General features: G+C 42.0%; 1 protein-coding gene across 2 annotated transcripts in view; it reads right to left on the bottom strand.

Annotated features, from left to right (window-relative positions):
* The window catches only part of PTPRR (protein tyrosine phosphatase receptor type R), a 161,475-nt gene that overhangs the window by 49,092 nt on the left and 94,947 nt on the right, over window positions 1-17,436 (bottom strand). For both annotated transcript variants that reach the window (XM_075428214.1, XM_075428215.1), the window contains exon 6: window positions 14,970-15,232. In XM_075428214.1, coding sequence (XP_075284329.1) covers window positions 14,970-15,232 — 263 coding nt within the window. The remainder of the gene's footprint in view (window positions 1-14,969; window positions 15,233-17,436) is intronic.

Below are 17,436 nucleotides of genomic sequence, written 5' to 3'. Positions count from 1 at the left end.
GACTTCCGATCCTCTGCAGCTTCCTAGCTACTGGAAACCTTCTGGCAGCACCTGGCAGCATCCTCCAGCCCTCTCTGAGTCCTTAGAAATTGGTCAGGAGCCTCAGCTATAAAGTTTAACTAGCTTTTCTGGGAAGTGGAGGTGCTTCATGTTCTCTCCAGAGGGTCTGATATTGTTACCACAGCCATGAGCGAAAGCAGGCCAATACCTCTAGCACTAAATTGCAAACATTTCTCAGGATCTACTCACAGCTCAACATGTCAGAATGAGCTGAGGAAACGGTTTTGACAAGTACTTCTGGACTAAGTTTTAAGCAATCAGTATCTGGTTAGGACAGGAATGGCTCAATATCCTGTAGAGGAAAACAGCTGACATGAGAGTAGTTTCAACTTTCCCTCTTTTAATCATGCTTTCTAATGTACTGCCAATTCACTCCTGTTCTGCCCTCGATAAGGCTGCACCGCTTGGCTACGGGAACTGACTGTTCAAAAATGCAAAGCTTATACAACCTCCCATCTTTTCCTGTAGATTATTTCTACAATCAAATTGCATTTTGTCACGCAAACTTCTCACTTCAACAAAATTTGAATGGTAATATAAAGGTCTATTCCTGATTTCACATATATGTCTTTTCAGCATGAGTGAAAATTGAGTTAAATGTTCAGAAGTAAAAATAAATGAAGATGCTAATTTGTCATGTTTATTTGAGCTGTTTCTTCAGAGAGCTGAATAAATGTTTACTAATTTATGGCTAATTTGCTTTAGATCGTAGAGCTTTAATTGAATGCAGTCTTGTTTACTGCTATTATTATCTGCTTGCATTGCAGCATTGCTCTATTATATACTGGAGGCCTCATTGCACAAACATACTGGATGACCTGTTCTCTCTCTGACTAATGCACAAGCTAATTTAAACCAAGCTACAATGAATATAAACAAAAGGGATTAAAAGAATAGGGAAAGGGAAAAGAGGATGGAAAGGAATAACAATTAGCTTCTGGGGCTGCACAGATTAAATAAATGCACAACTTAGTGAGGATAGATAATGCATTTATTGCAGGTAAGCAAACATGGACTGTTAATAAAACCCAGATATCCTGTCTGCTGTATTTTTTGCTTGAAAATTAGAAAAAAAAGAATCATTTTGAAAAATATTCTTTGTCATACTTGTACGAGTTGCCCCTCAATGATTTCAGTTCATAAGTACTTCCCTGATGCCTTGGAGAAGCTGTAGTCAGGCACCATCTCTTCCCGTTTAGATCTCCTGTCCAGGTGCAAAGCCTGGTTACTGTCCCCAGCACACTCCAGTCTTGCTTCTTTACTGAGAACCACAGTGTGGCCAGAGGGTGCTTGTCTGCAGTATTCAGAGAACAGTAACCTGTCTAAGAAAACTGATCTAATAAATGAGAATAGAGAGGTGCAACACTAGAGCAATAGATTCTAGGAAGTGTTTTTTTTTAAGACTGGTTTACTGAGATTTTATGCTATTTAGTTGGTCAGTCCTATGGTAAACAAATAAATAATAGGCAGATCTTATATTTTTCAGCTTTTAGATGAAAAAGGTGTGTTGAATTTTTTTTTCATAACAGGATCCTTATCAACAAGTCCATTTAGCTTCATGTATTCCATACTAATTAATCTCTTAAGCATAAACTCTACCTCCATCCTGCACCTGCCACGCTTTTAAGGAATGTAATCTACAACCCTTAAATCCAAACAAGTAAATGTATAATCTATTCACACGTTAATGTCCTTCAATACCCTTTAGAAGCTTTTACCAAAATCAGCTGACCTGGAAAAAAACATGGGTAAGAGTATTCTTAATGTAAATGGGCAGTATCTTCAGACAGTATCAGTAAGAGAAAATTATTTTTTATTGTGATTTGAAGACTAATCAGTACAATGAGTTCTTTCCTGGTGAGTTTGCCATTTGGGAAAGACAGGAAGGAACATCTGGGAAAAGAGGCGTTCACTACACCCTGTCAGCCTTAAGATAATAAAAAAGCACATTCCTTGTTTATTTGACTTGGTCTTCACTATCTTTAAACTACTGCGTCACACAGAAGATTTCTAAGCAGACAAATGAATTGTTAATGCACTTTGAAGAAATAACTGAACAGCAGTTCCTGAAGACTGTAAAACCTCCAGACCCACACCACTGCTCAACAGAGCTGCGCCATCTACGGACATTTCCAAAGGGAGCCAGTGAAACTGCGCTGCTGGCACATAGTGGACAAAGCATCTAAGGCTGCCTGTACAGACTAAAAATGCTTTTAGCTCATACACTTTCCAGAGTCATTTATGTGCTTAAGTTACACTGTGAGTGGATGGAATTTAGGCTCTTAGAGACAGGAACCATATACGTGCACTTAGGTCTGCCATTGAGCTGTTGCTCAAGTTTCCAGAGCTGACACTGAAGTTAGGGATACAGACCTTTCTGTCTTCCCAGCTTTTTCTTCTTGATTCACTTTACTAGTCTGGCTTTCCAGCCTTGCTTTCTATGGGAAGGCTTGCTCAAACAAGTATATTAACGTGCAAACTGCCTGGGTTCCCTTTGAAAGTGAAGTTTGGGAAATCCACTCAGGCTTGCAATTTAAAATGGAGCAATGCTTGAATGCTTTGAAAAGACAGCTGTAAATGTATGCATACCAAACTGTACTTTATCTTGCACTTCAGAGATTAGATAGACCTTTAAAATAGGTATTGCCAAGCTGTACAGTCCCATTTAGGGCTGAGCAGCTGATAATGAACAGACAGGTAAGCGACATGGAGCTCCTTTCTACAAAGCTCAGCAGATCCCTTGAAGGCCACAGCCCTGGCCACTGCCTGCCTTCATCAGAGACATTCCTATAGGGGGACACATAGGCTTTAGAGAAGGGAAATGCAGATGCACCTGTACCTACAGAAAAAGGTACAGGCCAGAGCGAAGGCTTTCTGAAGGTACTCTGCCTCATACACACCATCAAGTCAATACAGAATGGAAATAATTATAATTGCTTCAGATTCATAGTTCTCCATTAGCAAAAGATTCACGGCACTGAGAAACTTAAATCGCTGGATTTAAATTCACTTCTAGGAAACGGAATACAGGGGGGAAATGTGAGGAACCTGATAAAAGCAGTGTTCTTTAAATGCACATTTCATTATGAAATAAAAAGAAAGGAGGAGAAGTCATACCTGAAAGATAAACCAAACTCGTCCCAAACCGACCTCCACCCCATCAGTCTCGGTACAAACACTCTCAATACACAGGGCTCCATACAGCTAATGATTTAACAGGAGTCAGATTAACATATGTTGAAGGGAATGATGTAGAAATATGAAAACGAATTTGCTGTACTATGTTAGACCAAAGGTTGACCAGTATCCTGTTTTCAATAATGGCCAGCAAGAAGAGGTTTAGGGAAAGAACCCAAGAACAAAGTAAGCAGGAATTACTGATTGCTTAATTAATGCTGGTATGTATTTGTAGAGTACACCCTCCAGCTTCTGGCAATCTGTAGTTTGGGACTGTCCTTAACAAAAGGCTGCTACCACATCTTTGTGTCTGGTGTCTTCTCTTCCATGATTTTTCCTTCAGACAGCTTTCTTGGTCCACCTTACGACCTCTGCACCATTCCAAGACAACGAGCTCTGTAGGTGGAAGCCAGGCAATAATGAACACTAGAAGCAGGGACTAGAGGGGAATTTAGGCCATCTACATTTGGGAAAATCTTTGTGAAAAAGCAGAAAACATTTATTTTATTCTAATCTTATCAGTAAATTGCAAATGCATTCTCTGTAGTCAGAGGATTACCTTTGGGATTAATTACATTACCAGCTTTCTGCTTTCCACAATGCTGCCTTCTTTCGCAAACCTATTCAGTATTGTGCTCTGTGGGCCAAATTCTCTTCACAGATACCTCTATAAATCTACTGAGGCAAAACAAGCTAAAGAGTATAAAGTGAAACAAGACCATGCAAATTGGATTTGTTAGCTGTTGTGTACTTTCTTGCTCTTCTGATTGTTTTGCTTTATTTTCTGTAAGGCTATGTTGTTAGGTCCACTATCAAATCCAGGGAAAGGAACTGAAAGCCGCTGGACTGTGCAGCAGTCCTCTGGTGGAATTTGCTACAATTCAGGAAGGATTTGAGACATCTCAAGGGCAGGAGATGCGGCTGCCAGGGGGACGGTGGGAAGCGGAAGGGCAGGCGCAGCTGCTTTTTGCCCAGCACCAGCCACATCTCTCGCTGGCAGCATGGCTTTCCAGGGAGCTGCTATTGGTCATCCCGAAGCATCAGGACCAAGTTCCCTAGAGAAACATTGTACTTAACGACATTTTTCTGTGTGGGAATTATATGCAGTACTTCCCTTTCTGATGCCTATCGCATATTTGAGCAGTTATTTGAAGTCACTGTGTTCTGTTTTGCTCCTGTTATCAAATCAAAGTATTAACATAGCAAGGATAATTATAGCTGCCATAAATTAATAACAACAATATACTCTGTTTGATAAGCATCAGAAGTATATTCTTTGATACGGAACATAAGGGAAGTCCCTGTCCCAGAAATATCACTGTTGTAGCTTCTTACAGACTTCACTGGTCAGAGAAGTGAACAAAGAGTGCAAGAGTCCAGGTATTTTATGAAGATAGGGCACTGATTTGCAATATCACCTTGGATCAGTTACTTAACCAAGTAATGTCTGACTTTCCTTAGTATGAAAATCATAAAAAGAGTTCCTGAAACACCTTGGCCATACTCAGCTAAGATTTGAAGTCAAACCAAGCTGATGCATCGGTTGGGATATGATGGCATCAAAGCAGACAAACAACTCTAGCAAGAAATCAGCCACTGTGTCTGGGCGGTATTTCTTGCGCTAAGCCATTCTCGTAGGGTACTCCTGGCATCCTCATCTCTGCCATGATGCTATTGCTTCTCCGTTTCCTGAGGCTTGCCTGATAGTCCGTACACATCTGCTACCTTGTCTGATGTTTAGATTATAAGTTTTTAGGATGGAAGATCATTTCATTTTTGTGTGTATATGGAGACTTGCACAGAAGGATCCTGGTCTGTGACTGAGGCTCTGAGGTTCTATATTAATAAAAATGCTAAAGAGCATTTCCAACAAGAGCTGAGAAATAGTCTGACCCACAGATTTACGTGCAGTATTCTTTGAGGAAACATGTATTTGCAAACTAGGGACATTTCTGCTAGCTAGCAATGTTAAACTTTCTGTATATACTTGCTCTTACTCCATAAGAGACCTCTGCTGAATTACCAGAGTTGTTTTTTTCCAAAAAGAAGCAGTGTAATTAGTCAACTGTCATAATTTGTAAGTGTTCTCTTCACAATGCACAGAAACAAAATGATTTATGATTGCACTCAGAGATTCATGGCCTGGAATATTAACTGACAGTTACAATATAAGCTGTACGTAAGTACTGTCCAGTACTTGGCTTCTTGCATTTCAAAGATATACTTGGATATTTTATATTGCAGTTTTGGAGGCACTTTGATGTTTTTCTTTTCTTTCTTTAACTGTGTTCTGTGTCTGTTCCTAGCTTTTTAAATTAACGGGGACTGAGATAAATTCAGCTTTAGGCTGCACTGCAGAACTGCTGGCCAGAAGGAATGGCATGATCAGGGAGACATGCATTCCAAAACAAGAGGGAAGGTGAATATTGTTGTTGTAATTTGAAGCATTAGCCTTTTTCAGATATTAATGGGGTAATTCAAGGAGACCGTTCTATAAAGTCCCCAAATCTGAAAAATCAACCTTCCTTGTACATAATAAAACCATTTATATCTGATATGGATGCTCCCTTCTACATCAGTTGTTTGCTGAAACTAGTACCTGTGGGTGCTAGTCAAGGGCTCATGAGATGCAACGTACCTCATCCTGCTTACAACACAATCTCATAACGAACTGGTGGTCTTCTCCTACTCTTTGTCCCTTAGCATGGCATTTCCAACCTGCCCATGTGAAAAGGCGATGTATTTGGTTGTAAATGTCACAAATGGACACATCTGCTACGGGCTGAGCAGAGATACTTGGAGCTTTCAAGTTCAGCTAATGTGCATCTCCTCACTTTCCCAGATGTCCCACTCTGCCTGCACATTAGGACAGCTGTGAAGCAGCCACAGAAACCTTGCCTGGGATAGCTGACCACAGAAATGAAGCAGAGGCAGAGAGGAGCTGAGGAATTCAGTCACTGGAAAGCTGCATTAGAGTTTAACACTGACCAAAGGGTGCTTAAAAACCCAAACCAGCTGCTCATCAAGGCAAGGGGATTACTGACACAACTCAAATTAGTCGTATGGGCAGGGCATATGAGTCTGATCCTGGGCCTCGAGAAGCATTTAAATATTAACATGGATATTTCCCCTCAGTTCCTTGCGCCATGTGTTACTTTTCAAAAGATCAGCTGGACAAATCACTGCAAAACCACCAAAACTGTCTACCAGATGGCGGCCACTGATTAATTTGTCTTAACTTAAGCCAAAAAGGAAGAAAGTGCGATGGGTGGAGCAGTAAAGACAAGCACAATCAACATCTGACCAAATAGGGTTTCCTGTCACCTTGGGAACGACACTGATTGGCACTGCCGTTTCCTGTGTACAAGCTAAAACCCAGCAGCAACTGGAGTAACAAGAATAAACGCCAGATAAGAGACCTGGGAATATAATAAAATTATTACAAAATTCCTGACTAAACCTCACAAGATGGTAAAAGTAAAACCAAGGGTAGGCATGGGCTGTGTGCTAAATGGAGCCCTCCCCGACATCTGAGGGGACTACAAAGCTGCACCAGAAGAATTTCTCCAAACAAGTGTGGGCTAATTTGCCTTAATTCTCCACTCCCAGAAATGAATGTCACGTGCTTTGAAGAGCTTTTAGTTCTTTGCAAGAGGAAAAAAAAAGGGATGCGGAACAATTTAAATCAGAGATGGAGCTAGGAGCGGAAAAGTATTGTCTACCCACGCTAATCTGAAGTAATTTGCAAGAGGAGCTAGAGACACAGGGAAACAGATGGTAGGTGTAAGTTTGGGTGCTGGTACATACTTCTGTGCATCTATTTATTTAGATCATAACTCTCACAAGAGTTTTACTTCAAAGAGCTCTAACCACAACCAAAACACCTTCTCAACCAGCCAGGAGTCAAACAGTTATAGTACGGTTTTTAAAGGGTCCTTGTTAGGCTGGTGCCTGAGTTCACTTCCCCTCCAGAGAAAGGGGACAGTTCACATTCCTGCCCTCTTCCAACACTGCAGATAAGCAAAGACGTCTGTAATGGGTTGGACAGAAGGGACGTTTGTGCCACTCAGAGGTCCAGTGCTTGCAAAAAGCTTTCAGACTATGCACTAAGGGAAACATTACACAAGTGCAAGTTGGAGGTAAAGCATTATTCTCTCTAGTCATGAATCTCCTTGCTGAAACAGACCTCTCAGGCACTGAGCAGGAGACCCTCAAGGCTGGATCCCACTCTGTGTTCCCTGTTACTTAGACCAGGTTCTCCTGCCTTGGTAGCCCAGGTTTCAGCCCTTGCCTGTACCTTGTCATCCCGAGTGAAGGTGCCAGCAGTCACAGTGTGGCCTTGCAACTAGTTGAGATGGCCTGAGGAGGAGGGAAGCCACAGCTCAGGGCTGCGGGGAGACCCTGGCTGAAAGGAGCACTGCTCAAAGGCACAGCCCACAAGCAGCTACCCACGGTCAGGACCGCTCCCCTCGTGTCAACTGCTACACCAGGTGTGCACTTCTTTGTGTGCAAGCTACCCCTAGAAAAAGATATTAAACAGTGCCAGGAAACAATCCCAGGCACTGAAACTCAGTAATTGGTATTGCTACTTTTCAATCCTTGCAGCCCTGGCTTGTTTTTAGCCTTTGCCAGCAAGAGTGCTCCAAAACAATTCACTGGCACAGTTTGGGAACCAGCACATGCACAAACGATCCCCAGCCAGCAGCCTGCATCCAGCCCCTGCTCTTTTGGAGGTACAGAGAGCTTGGCAGTATGGACACAAACTAATCTCTGCTAGCTGGCCTCAGTGCAAGAAGTGTTTCTGGGTGTATTGAATTTATTACTGCATCTTACAGACCAGGACAGAATATAGGTGAGAAGTCTGCCAAATGAGAGGAATGCATTCTTAGCTTCTTCAGAAAGAGTTGGGTATTTTTTATTGTATTCTCCTACTCTTCTTAAATGATGTGCACAAATAGTAGCATGTAGGACTTCTACTGTACTTCAGGTTAAGGTTCTCATCTTTGCTACACCTCTTCAGAGGGGCACGCCAGCCAGCCAGTCTCTATCCAGTGGTCAGGAGCGTGCCTGGAGGAGGTTTATGTGCCATGTCCAAAGTGCTTTAGTGAGTCGGTGGCAGAAATGGACTGGAGTGCAAGAATTCCTGCCTCCCACCTCAAACTCAGTTTACTGGTCTCTGGTGATTTGCAAGTTCCTTCTGATAGGATATCACCGTAAAATTGTTCTCCAGCTAGTACTTTTGTGTTGGCACATAGCTCTGCTTTGAACAATTGCACTGACATTTTCCTGAAAACAATCCCTAGGATTTAAATTAAGAATGCAGAAAGTGTATTCAGCTCCACACAATAGGGTAAATTTATCCTCCAAATCTATGCAAAGCTAGTATATTTTAGCCAGGAAATTCAAGGCCCCTTCCTGTAAATATATCTATTTCCCATGCTTATGTCATAAACTAGAAAACCTGGCATGTTTACAGTAGGCCAACTGCAAGGTGCTACCCTCTGAGCGTTACTTGAAATGATTACTCACACTGGACGGTTTTGTACAAAGATAACAGATCAGTAACACCATAATTATCTTTGCAGAAACTGTGCTCTGTGATCTAAAAGTCAGAACAGAACCAGAGAGAATTGTTGGAAATTTTGCTCATCTATTAGAGCAGAGATTTGGTTGAACAGTGATATCCCACGATGCAGCTGCTGTTATATTAATGAAGCAAGGAGCACATCAGTTTTTTTACCATGTTTCTAACATTTCTTACAAGGTTGAACTAGGGCATTTATTTGGTATACAGTATTGTTACTATAATGATTCATTTTAGCAGATATTTTTTTTCTGACACCAGAAAAAAGGGTATTGCAGTTGGTGTTTGTCATGCACGGCATTTGTCATCCAGATGGCAATTGACAGGGCACAGAAATTGTATGGGTGGCTGCAACAATAATTTAATTTGTGTGTGTATGCAGAATAACTAATAGAATAGTTATCAGTATTAACATAGGAATTTTCTTCCACCTCCAAGCTTGAAGCCCAAATTGTCTGTGATTTTCTCTGTAAAGGTGTCAAATACAGGATGTTTCTGAAGAAGGAAGCCAAAGGCGGAGAGAGAACAGTAATTACTCTCACTGTTTGTGTGACTATATGTGCGAGCACCTCTTGTTAATATGTTCCTGATTCAAACTTCATCTTTTGGCAGTGAGTTCCACAGACTACTATGGGTTATCTGAATACATTTTTTAAAATTATTTAAAAACACATTGCCTTTCTTTTCCATCAGAATATCTCTTTTTCTCATGTCATAAGGAAGAGGAAAGAGGTGAGCATTTAGCAGCTTTGTAATGCACATTATTTTAACTTCTATTTCATTACACTTACAGTGAGCTATACTCACTGTATGTCCACTGAATACTTATTAGAAATGGAGAAAACAATTATGATGTCAACTTACAGGCATCTTCAGGGTGGTAAGAGAAATCTTACTGATTATGGTCTATTACACATGGCACAGGGTTTTTATAGTATTGCTGTGCTTTGTGGGGAAAAGTAACATCACACATGGTTCTCACAGTCAGAGATCAAGCCAAGATTCAGTCCTGTCTGTTACGTTTGTCAGTCCTATCTGTTATGCTTGTAGGGAGTTACACTTGACACTGATTTACATGATTTCTCCCGTATTGTTCTCTATTCTGATGCCTGCTGATTTTCTCTAGAGGTTGCAGACTTGGTTGCACACTTCTCAAAGTAACCTGCACAGTGTATGGCTGAATGGTGTCAATGAGCAACCCTCTCCCCTTGAGTTTTGCTCATACTGGCATTGCTTGCCTGTGCTTTCATAGAGTATCTTCTGCTTTCCTGTGTCCCAGTAGTGCTTCCATACCGTTGCAGAATTCTTTTCTTTCACATTTAAAAAGTATTTTATCATTTCCCTTATCACCCAGTTTTTGCTCTATTTGCCGAAAGTTTTTTTCTATTGTATTCTCCGCTCTCTTATATTTGTTTGCAGAGAAAAAAAAACTAGCACGAAGCACATGTAAAATCTTAGTTGGTCTGGATAAGAGCCCTGCATGCCCCTAGCATCTCCCTTTTAGACAGAATAATTTTCCAATGAATATGTAACAGCCTAAGAAAACATAGTGAGTGAAGTTTTCCCACTAATTTTTTAGATTTAATAGCCACAGTTTTAGGTCTTTGTGGCTGGGATGGAATACAAATGCTTGAGAAGACTTTCCAAAGCACTATTCATGTTTTTTAACACACACAGTAAAAAAGCTATTTTCACATTTACTTTTCTTCCATGTACTTCTGCATGCTAGATAGTAACTAATTTGAACAAAACACTGTATTGTGCACTCATTACTTCAAATGCAGTTGTCCTAGTCACAAATAATACCAGAACTATGACTCACAGCAGCACTGGCTGGGGAAAAAAGTAACTCCAGTTGTAAAACAAGAGAATACTGTGCTGGTGTGGTAATTTACTTATATTTGTACCCCTACCATGCTTGTGTTTTAACAACTCACTGCTTGTTCTAAGAATTTTTAATGCTTGACTTGTCAGAATGAAATTTAAAATATCACATCCCACTTCAGGAGATTCTGATTTTGACCAAGATCCTTCATATCAAGATGAATTTTGGGCCAACCAGCAGAAGAAAATGAAGCCTTACTCTACTGAAGGATAATGATATATTATTAATATAAACCCATATAAGCCTAACTAGAGAAATAAATGCTGTTGCAATATTCATGGATGTACTTATGGAAAAGGACCATTTACATCCTAAATTCAGGCACTGGTGCTATGATATTGTGTCGGTTCATCACTGAAGACACCCACAGGAGAACAACATTAGCTCTCCCGCTCCCTCAGTCAATAACAGCACTGTGTAGGTTGCCGATGGAGAAGATTTTTACCGCAAAGGAGCAGCAGTTGTGAAAACACCAGAAGAGAGCAACTTTGAAGCCTTCATAGACTCGTGGAATAGTTTGGGTTGGAAGTGACCTTTAAAGGTCATCTAGTCCAACTCGCCTGTAATGAGCAGGGACATCTTCAACTAGACCAGGTTGCTCAGAGCCTCATCCAGCCTGGCCTTGAGCACTTCCAGAGATAGACTATCTACCACCTCTTGGGGCAACCTGTTCCAATGTTTCACCACCATCATTGTAAAAAAATTCTTCCTTATATCTAGTCTAAATGTACCCTCTTTTAGTTTAAAACCATCACCCATTGTCCTATTGCAACAGACCCTGCTTAGAAGTTCATCCCCACCTTTCTTAAAAGCCGCCTTTAATTACTGAGGCTGCAATAAGGTCTCCCCACAGACCCTTCTCTTCTCCAGGCTGAACAACCCCACCTCTCTCAGCCTCTCCTCCTAGAAGAGGTGTTCCAACTCTCTGATCATTTTTGTGGCCCTATGATCCAGAGGATGCCAGGAGGCTCTGAAGACAGTGCTTCGCTTGCCTGCCCCAGCATCTCTCATTAATTGCAATTGAAAGGGGTCAGTGCTGCTTTGCTCTAACAGCCCTCTCACTTTCACACCTGTTGGAGTCTCCTCCACTCTTGGCCACCACTTCTCCATGCCTTCCCCAAACACATGCCACATGTGAGCACACATCCCTGATTAGCACCCAGGAAAACAACTTGCCTCTCGAGGCTGCCGGGCCAGCCACCACCCTGACTATGTGACCACCTTCCCTCCTCCAAGAGCTACAGCCAAAGAGGAGAACATGCCGGCCACACTGACGCCAGACCTGGGGAGGCTGCGGGCACTGGGGAGGCAGCAGTGATGCCCACCAGCTCTCGGTGTCAGCCTCCCCATGCATGGCCTCGCTCACGACTGCATTCAGCAAGGCACCGAGCACCGGGGTTTGTATGTGTTGCATGCAAATCATCTGCGGCGTTCTACACGTTTGGTGGTGCAAATGTTGCACAATATGCTGGGGAAGCTGTGTCTTATAGAAACAGCTGAGTAAGAGCCTTTCCAGATTCTCAGAAAAAAAATTTACATTGGCTTGGCTCTAGTATTCAGAAGCAAAATGCATTTTAAGAAGCTGGATTAACTCCCAGAAACATTTTGATCTATGGACAGTTGTCGATTAACAGTTTGTTTGCCTCTGTACCAGCCAATAATGTTACTATTGAAAATGGAAATGTTCAGAGGGCCAGATGATGATGTGGTGCTTTGTGAAAACACAGTTCCACCATATTTTTGCATTTAGATGTACTCCTCAAAGCAGCACCTAGTGTGCACGGCAGGGAGAGCTTGAGAGACAGGCATTATCTGGCTTTTCCACCCCATCCTTCAGAGATACTGTTACAAACTTCTTGTTTAGATGCCTAGGCACAGCGGTTAGTTCACTCCCTGGTTTGGCCTATGATCCATTGATTTCTCTTTGAAGAGACACAGTTTGGTCTGGATCATACCAGGCAGTTTATCACTATGGATCACATGTAAAGAATCAAAACAGGGAGTTCAGATAGTTAGAAAATACTACTCAGGAACAACTGCCAAGCCGTCTGGCCAAAGGAATCTCAGTGCTAAGTTTGTGAAGGAGTTCACATATTCACACTAGCCTGCCAAGAGCTTCATCTGCCTGGCAGAAACCAAAATCAGAGTAGCAAATGCTATTGAATGGGTGCCCCCAGGCTGTGGCTATGAGCAGGAGAGGACCTCCAGGCTGACAGAAAAAGCTTGCAGTGTGCAGACCCGTGCTATAAGGTCCACTGCTCCCATGTGTAATAAGGATGGCCCAAGGTTGTCTACTGCAAGGTTGTTGTGGGGCAGAAAGTTGGAGAGGGGTTTTAAACTGTCCATATACCTGGTCATTAGATGATGCGTGAGGCAAAAATGTGTTGCTGCATTATTACTTTTTGCCTCCAATGTTTCTGTGTGTCAAAGTGTGAGTAAATTGATTCATAGTACAGGATCTAGTAAATAAATAACAAATACATGTAATAACAATAGCTGCTTCTTTCAGAGGAAGAGAAAACAATCTATTCCCTAAAGTTCTCTCCCTCACATCTCCAGACCTTTATATCACTGAGCCTGAAATAAATTTAAACCACCATTTCTTGGAAGTGGACCTGGGCTGATAAAGTGTAACTATGTTAAATTTGACACAAAGAACTCTGGAATGGGATGTTATCACGATTGCTTTCACTTTTTCACAATGGCCTATTAGTGTTCTTTTACAGTAGAATCTGAAGTGCTTGGTTCCTTCATTTTTTTTTTTTATCCTTAATAACAAGCTGAAATGCCTGGTTTATTTGATCAAACATGAGGTTTCCTCTTCGTATCTCAGCTCTCCATTTTGACACATCTGACTCAGATCCTTCCAAAGGATGAAATTTGGTTTAGGAGTATTAAACGCTGAGTTCCCATCTGTGGTGGTGGAAAGGATGATCCTAGGTCAACAGTTTTTCTTTGTTTGAGCAATGGAAAAATTTCTTCTCCAGTCCTTAAGTGCAAACTCCCTCTACAAATTTCTCCACCCCAATCCCTATCAATTATTACATATGCTATGTTAGGTACTAGGTGTTATAAACTAGCTATGTGACCCCCATGCTTGTGTGCTTTATTTTTAGGATCTTGTGGAATGAAGGCAACTAACAAAATGTATTTACTTGCTTCTTCCATTCCTTATTTTTTTATCTGCAGTGATTTCACTACATATTTTATGACAGCTCTGCATTTCAGCATCTTTTACTCACGGAAGAATCAATTCCCCTCCCTTAGCTCTGTCTGTGGCTCATAAAGCCATTGATAAAATCTCTGTCATTGAAATCCTGTGGTTCAATCTGAATCAGGGTTACTGCTCAACGCTGAGAGTCCTCACAGACAGGGCTCTACTTTATATCTTTTTCATTCTGATTTCCCCATCATATCTGCGTGATGTCTGTTCTTTCATTTATCATCTGTGTTGGGGTAGAAGAGTTCAGTTGTGTGGCTGCATGCTACGTTAGTTATTCAGAGCACTGATGCTTTATGAAAGTGGCCCGCAGCCATCAGGCAAGAAATTATATAGGTTTCTAACAGAGGAGAGACAGATGTCAGTGTGCATTTTCTTGTGGGAAGAGTAACCAATTTTGTAAAAAGAGCACTGGCCCAGTTTTTGAAAGGTGGAATGAGTGGCAAGGTTTGGTGCCCAAGTACTTCTGAGGAGCTGCACACAAGGGTCAGTTCCATTACTAATCACTTCTTTCTCATTTCTGTACCCATCATGGAAAGCCAGATTTAAAAAGAAAAATTATCTAAAGGTGATAATGGAAACACTGTGTGAGATTGTTAAATGCATTCGGTTGGTGTAAATATTTCTTCTTTCTAAGTTTCCCATGTGCTAGGGACGCCCTGACAATGAGAATGTCCTTTGCTGACAAAACATAACCAGCCTTGTTCCCTCTGCCAGGATCTCTAGGATCAAAACAGGCAAAAATTAATGGAAAATGAAAAATTACATAGTTGGGGTAATTGTTGGAAAGCAGAAGAAACAAATTAGCAAAAATAGTTCCAGTACTGCAGTTAATCTCAGCACAAATTTCTGGACCTTTGCTCATATGAAAAGAAAGGGAAAGGAGAGAATACTCATGAAATAGATATTAACCAAAAATTCCACTGCTCAGATGTCCATATCGCAAAGCCTCCCATTCATTGACAGAAGAGGCACATACGAAATCACGCAGCAGGAGTGTAACAAAGCAGAATAAATCCTGAATGCGCCGAGCACCATCTTACCTTTCCTGGAGCCCCACAGGTTTCATTCTGAAAGGAGATGGACTGACACACGGGGGATGTTTGAGCTCAGGAACACATTGGCCTTGAGAATCCACTACAACATTGACAACTTTTGGAGCCTGCTCAGGCTGGACCATGCTGTTGGTGGTCTTATACTCGGACAGAGATGTCTTCAGGGGAAGGGGTGAGAGGTGGATCTCCTGCTTCTTTTCCTTCTCTTGTCTCAGTGACAACTGGATCTTCTCCTTTAATCTGTAGAGAACCTACAGAAATAAAGAGGAAAGGCCAATCTCAATTCCCTGGTAAACAAGGCAAGGAAAGTATCACTAACACTGGAGAAGATTGCTATATGCGGCTTTCATACCTAGAAAGTAAGACACAAGTTGTGTTACACTGCATTTCCCACAACAGGATAAATATTTCCATTACATAAACAACTGTGTGTACACGTGGGCAGTATGGATTTTAACAGTTCTCATTGTGAGCCAGTAATTATTTGTAATACCAGCAGCTGTATTATTAAATGGGCAAATAACATAGAATGCAAAATAGTTACAAAAGACACTGTGAAGAAAGAACTGCTGATAACAACTGAGGTTGAACCTCATGACGTTCAACAAGGCCAAGGGCAAGGTCCCGCATCTGGGTCGCGGCAACCCCTGCTATCAATACAGGCTGGGGGATGAAGGGGTTGAGAGCAGCCCTGCCAAGAAGGACTAGGGGGTACTCGTGGGTGAAAAGCTGGATGTGAGGCACCAATGTGCGCTTGCAGCCCAGAAGGCCAACCACATCCTGGGCTGCATCAAAAGCAGCGTGGCCAGCAGGTCGAGGGAGGGGATTCTGCCCCGCTACTCTACTCTGGTGAGACCTCACCTGGAGTCCTGCGTCCAGCTCTGGAGCCCTAAGCACAGAAAAGACATGGACCTGTTGGAGTGGGTCTGGGGGAGGGCCACAGATATTATTAGAGGGCAAGAGCATCCTCCTGTGAGGACAGGCTGAGACAGTTGGGGTTGTTCAGCCTGGAGAACAGACGGCTGCAGGGAGACCTTATTGCGGCTTTTCAGTACATAAAGGGGGCTTATAGGAAAGATTGGGACAGGTTTTTTAGCAGGGTCTGTTGTGACAAGACAAGGAATAATGGTTTTAAACTAAGAGAGGGTAGATTTAGACTAGATATAAGGAAGAGATTTTTTACAATGAGGGTGGGGAAACACTGGAACCGGTTGCCCAGAGAGGTAGTGGAAGCGCCATCCCTGGAAACATTCAAGATCAAATTGGATGGGGCTCTGAGCAACCTGGTCTAGTTGCAGATGTCCCAGCTCACTGCAGGGGGGGTGGACTAGATGACCTTTAAAAGTCCTTTCCAATCCAAAGCATTCTATGATTCTATGACAAATAGAGTAATTGTAGAAAAATTCAGAAGGATTCTAACACAAGACAGAAAATGGCACAGAATAAAACAGATGCTCATGATATATCCAGGTACATGCCTCTGGTTGTAGCAGCCTCAATTTGTTTTAGATGTTCTTCAAAGCTCTCACTCATTGTGCATGTCAAGGTGACTTCTGTAATGGTAGGCTGCTACTACTCTGAAATGCTCCTCAGGATAAGGATATCCCTCCATATCCTCAGAGAAACATAACCTGTTCTGGAGTAAAGCTGAAGCGATGTGTGGCCTGTGAAGCATCTGTTCGGAAAAGTGCCAATGTCACCAAGACATTGACTTCTGAGCATGATGTTTTACCAGGATTCTCTGTCCATCTATTGTTTATGAACTTGGGTGTCAGATATCTGCAGCAAAAGATTTTCAGAAGTTGTACTGATCCTGGCCTGGAGAGGACTGACGGGCAGTGTGTTCTTGGTAATGTCACTCCTGAGGAACCTGCATTACACATATTTAACACATCTTGTCTCTCTTGAGGGGAATGCAGAAAAAGATTTCTGAGCCCTAGCTGTGTCATTTTCAGAATGTGCCTTACAACCTGTGAAACTTCTGAGAATTTCTATGGTAAGTACTGTGTGGGTGAAAGGCAATTATACAGCTTTTTGAAGGTGTCTGCAGATACCCTTACACCTTCTGCTCGGTTTGCAAGACAAAGCCTAGACCAAAGCATTTTTCCACTGCAAGTCAGAAGCTCTTTGAAAGCTCTTGCCTCACTAGCACCGCATAGGGGCCTATCACTCCATAGCTTTCCAGTGAAGACTGGATATATCTGATGGGTTTGTTTTTTCAAGGATTAGCATTAGAGGTTTAGCCGGGAACTGACCTAATGTCGTTAGCAATACACCCATTAAACAAGACTTAGCTGTGTAAACCATCTGTTCATTCAGCAGAGTTTAGAAATAAATTGCATGGATAAGATAAGCTGCTCTTTGCCATTATTTTGTAGAAAAAACAGCCCCACTGTGAAGCAAGGACAAAGGTATCAGCAAAGGTAAAACAAGGGCTTGAAATATTTTAACCCTT

Source organism: Opisthocomus hoazin, chromosome 8, assembly GCF_030867145.1.
Source record: "Opisthocomus hoazin isolate bOpiHoa1 chromosome 8, bOpiHoa1.hap1, whole genome shotgun sequence".
NCBI lineage: Eukaryota > Metazoa > Chordata > Aves > Opisthocomiformes > Opisthocomidae > Opisthocomus > Opisthocomus hoazin.
This window is presented reverse-complemented; position numbering and strand designations above follow the sequence as displayed.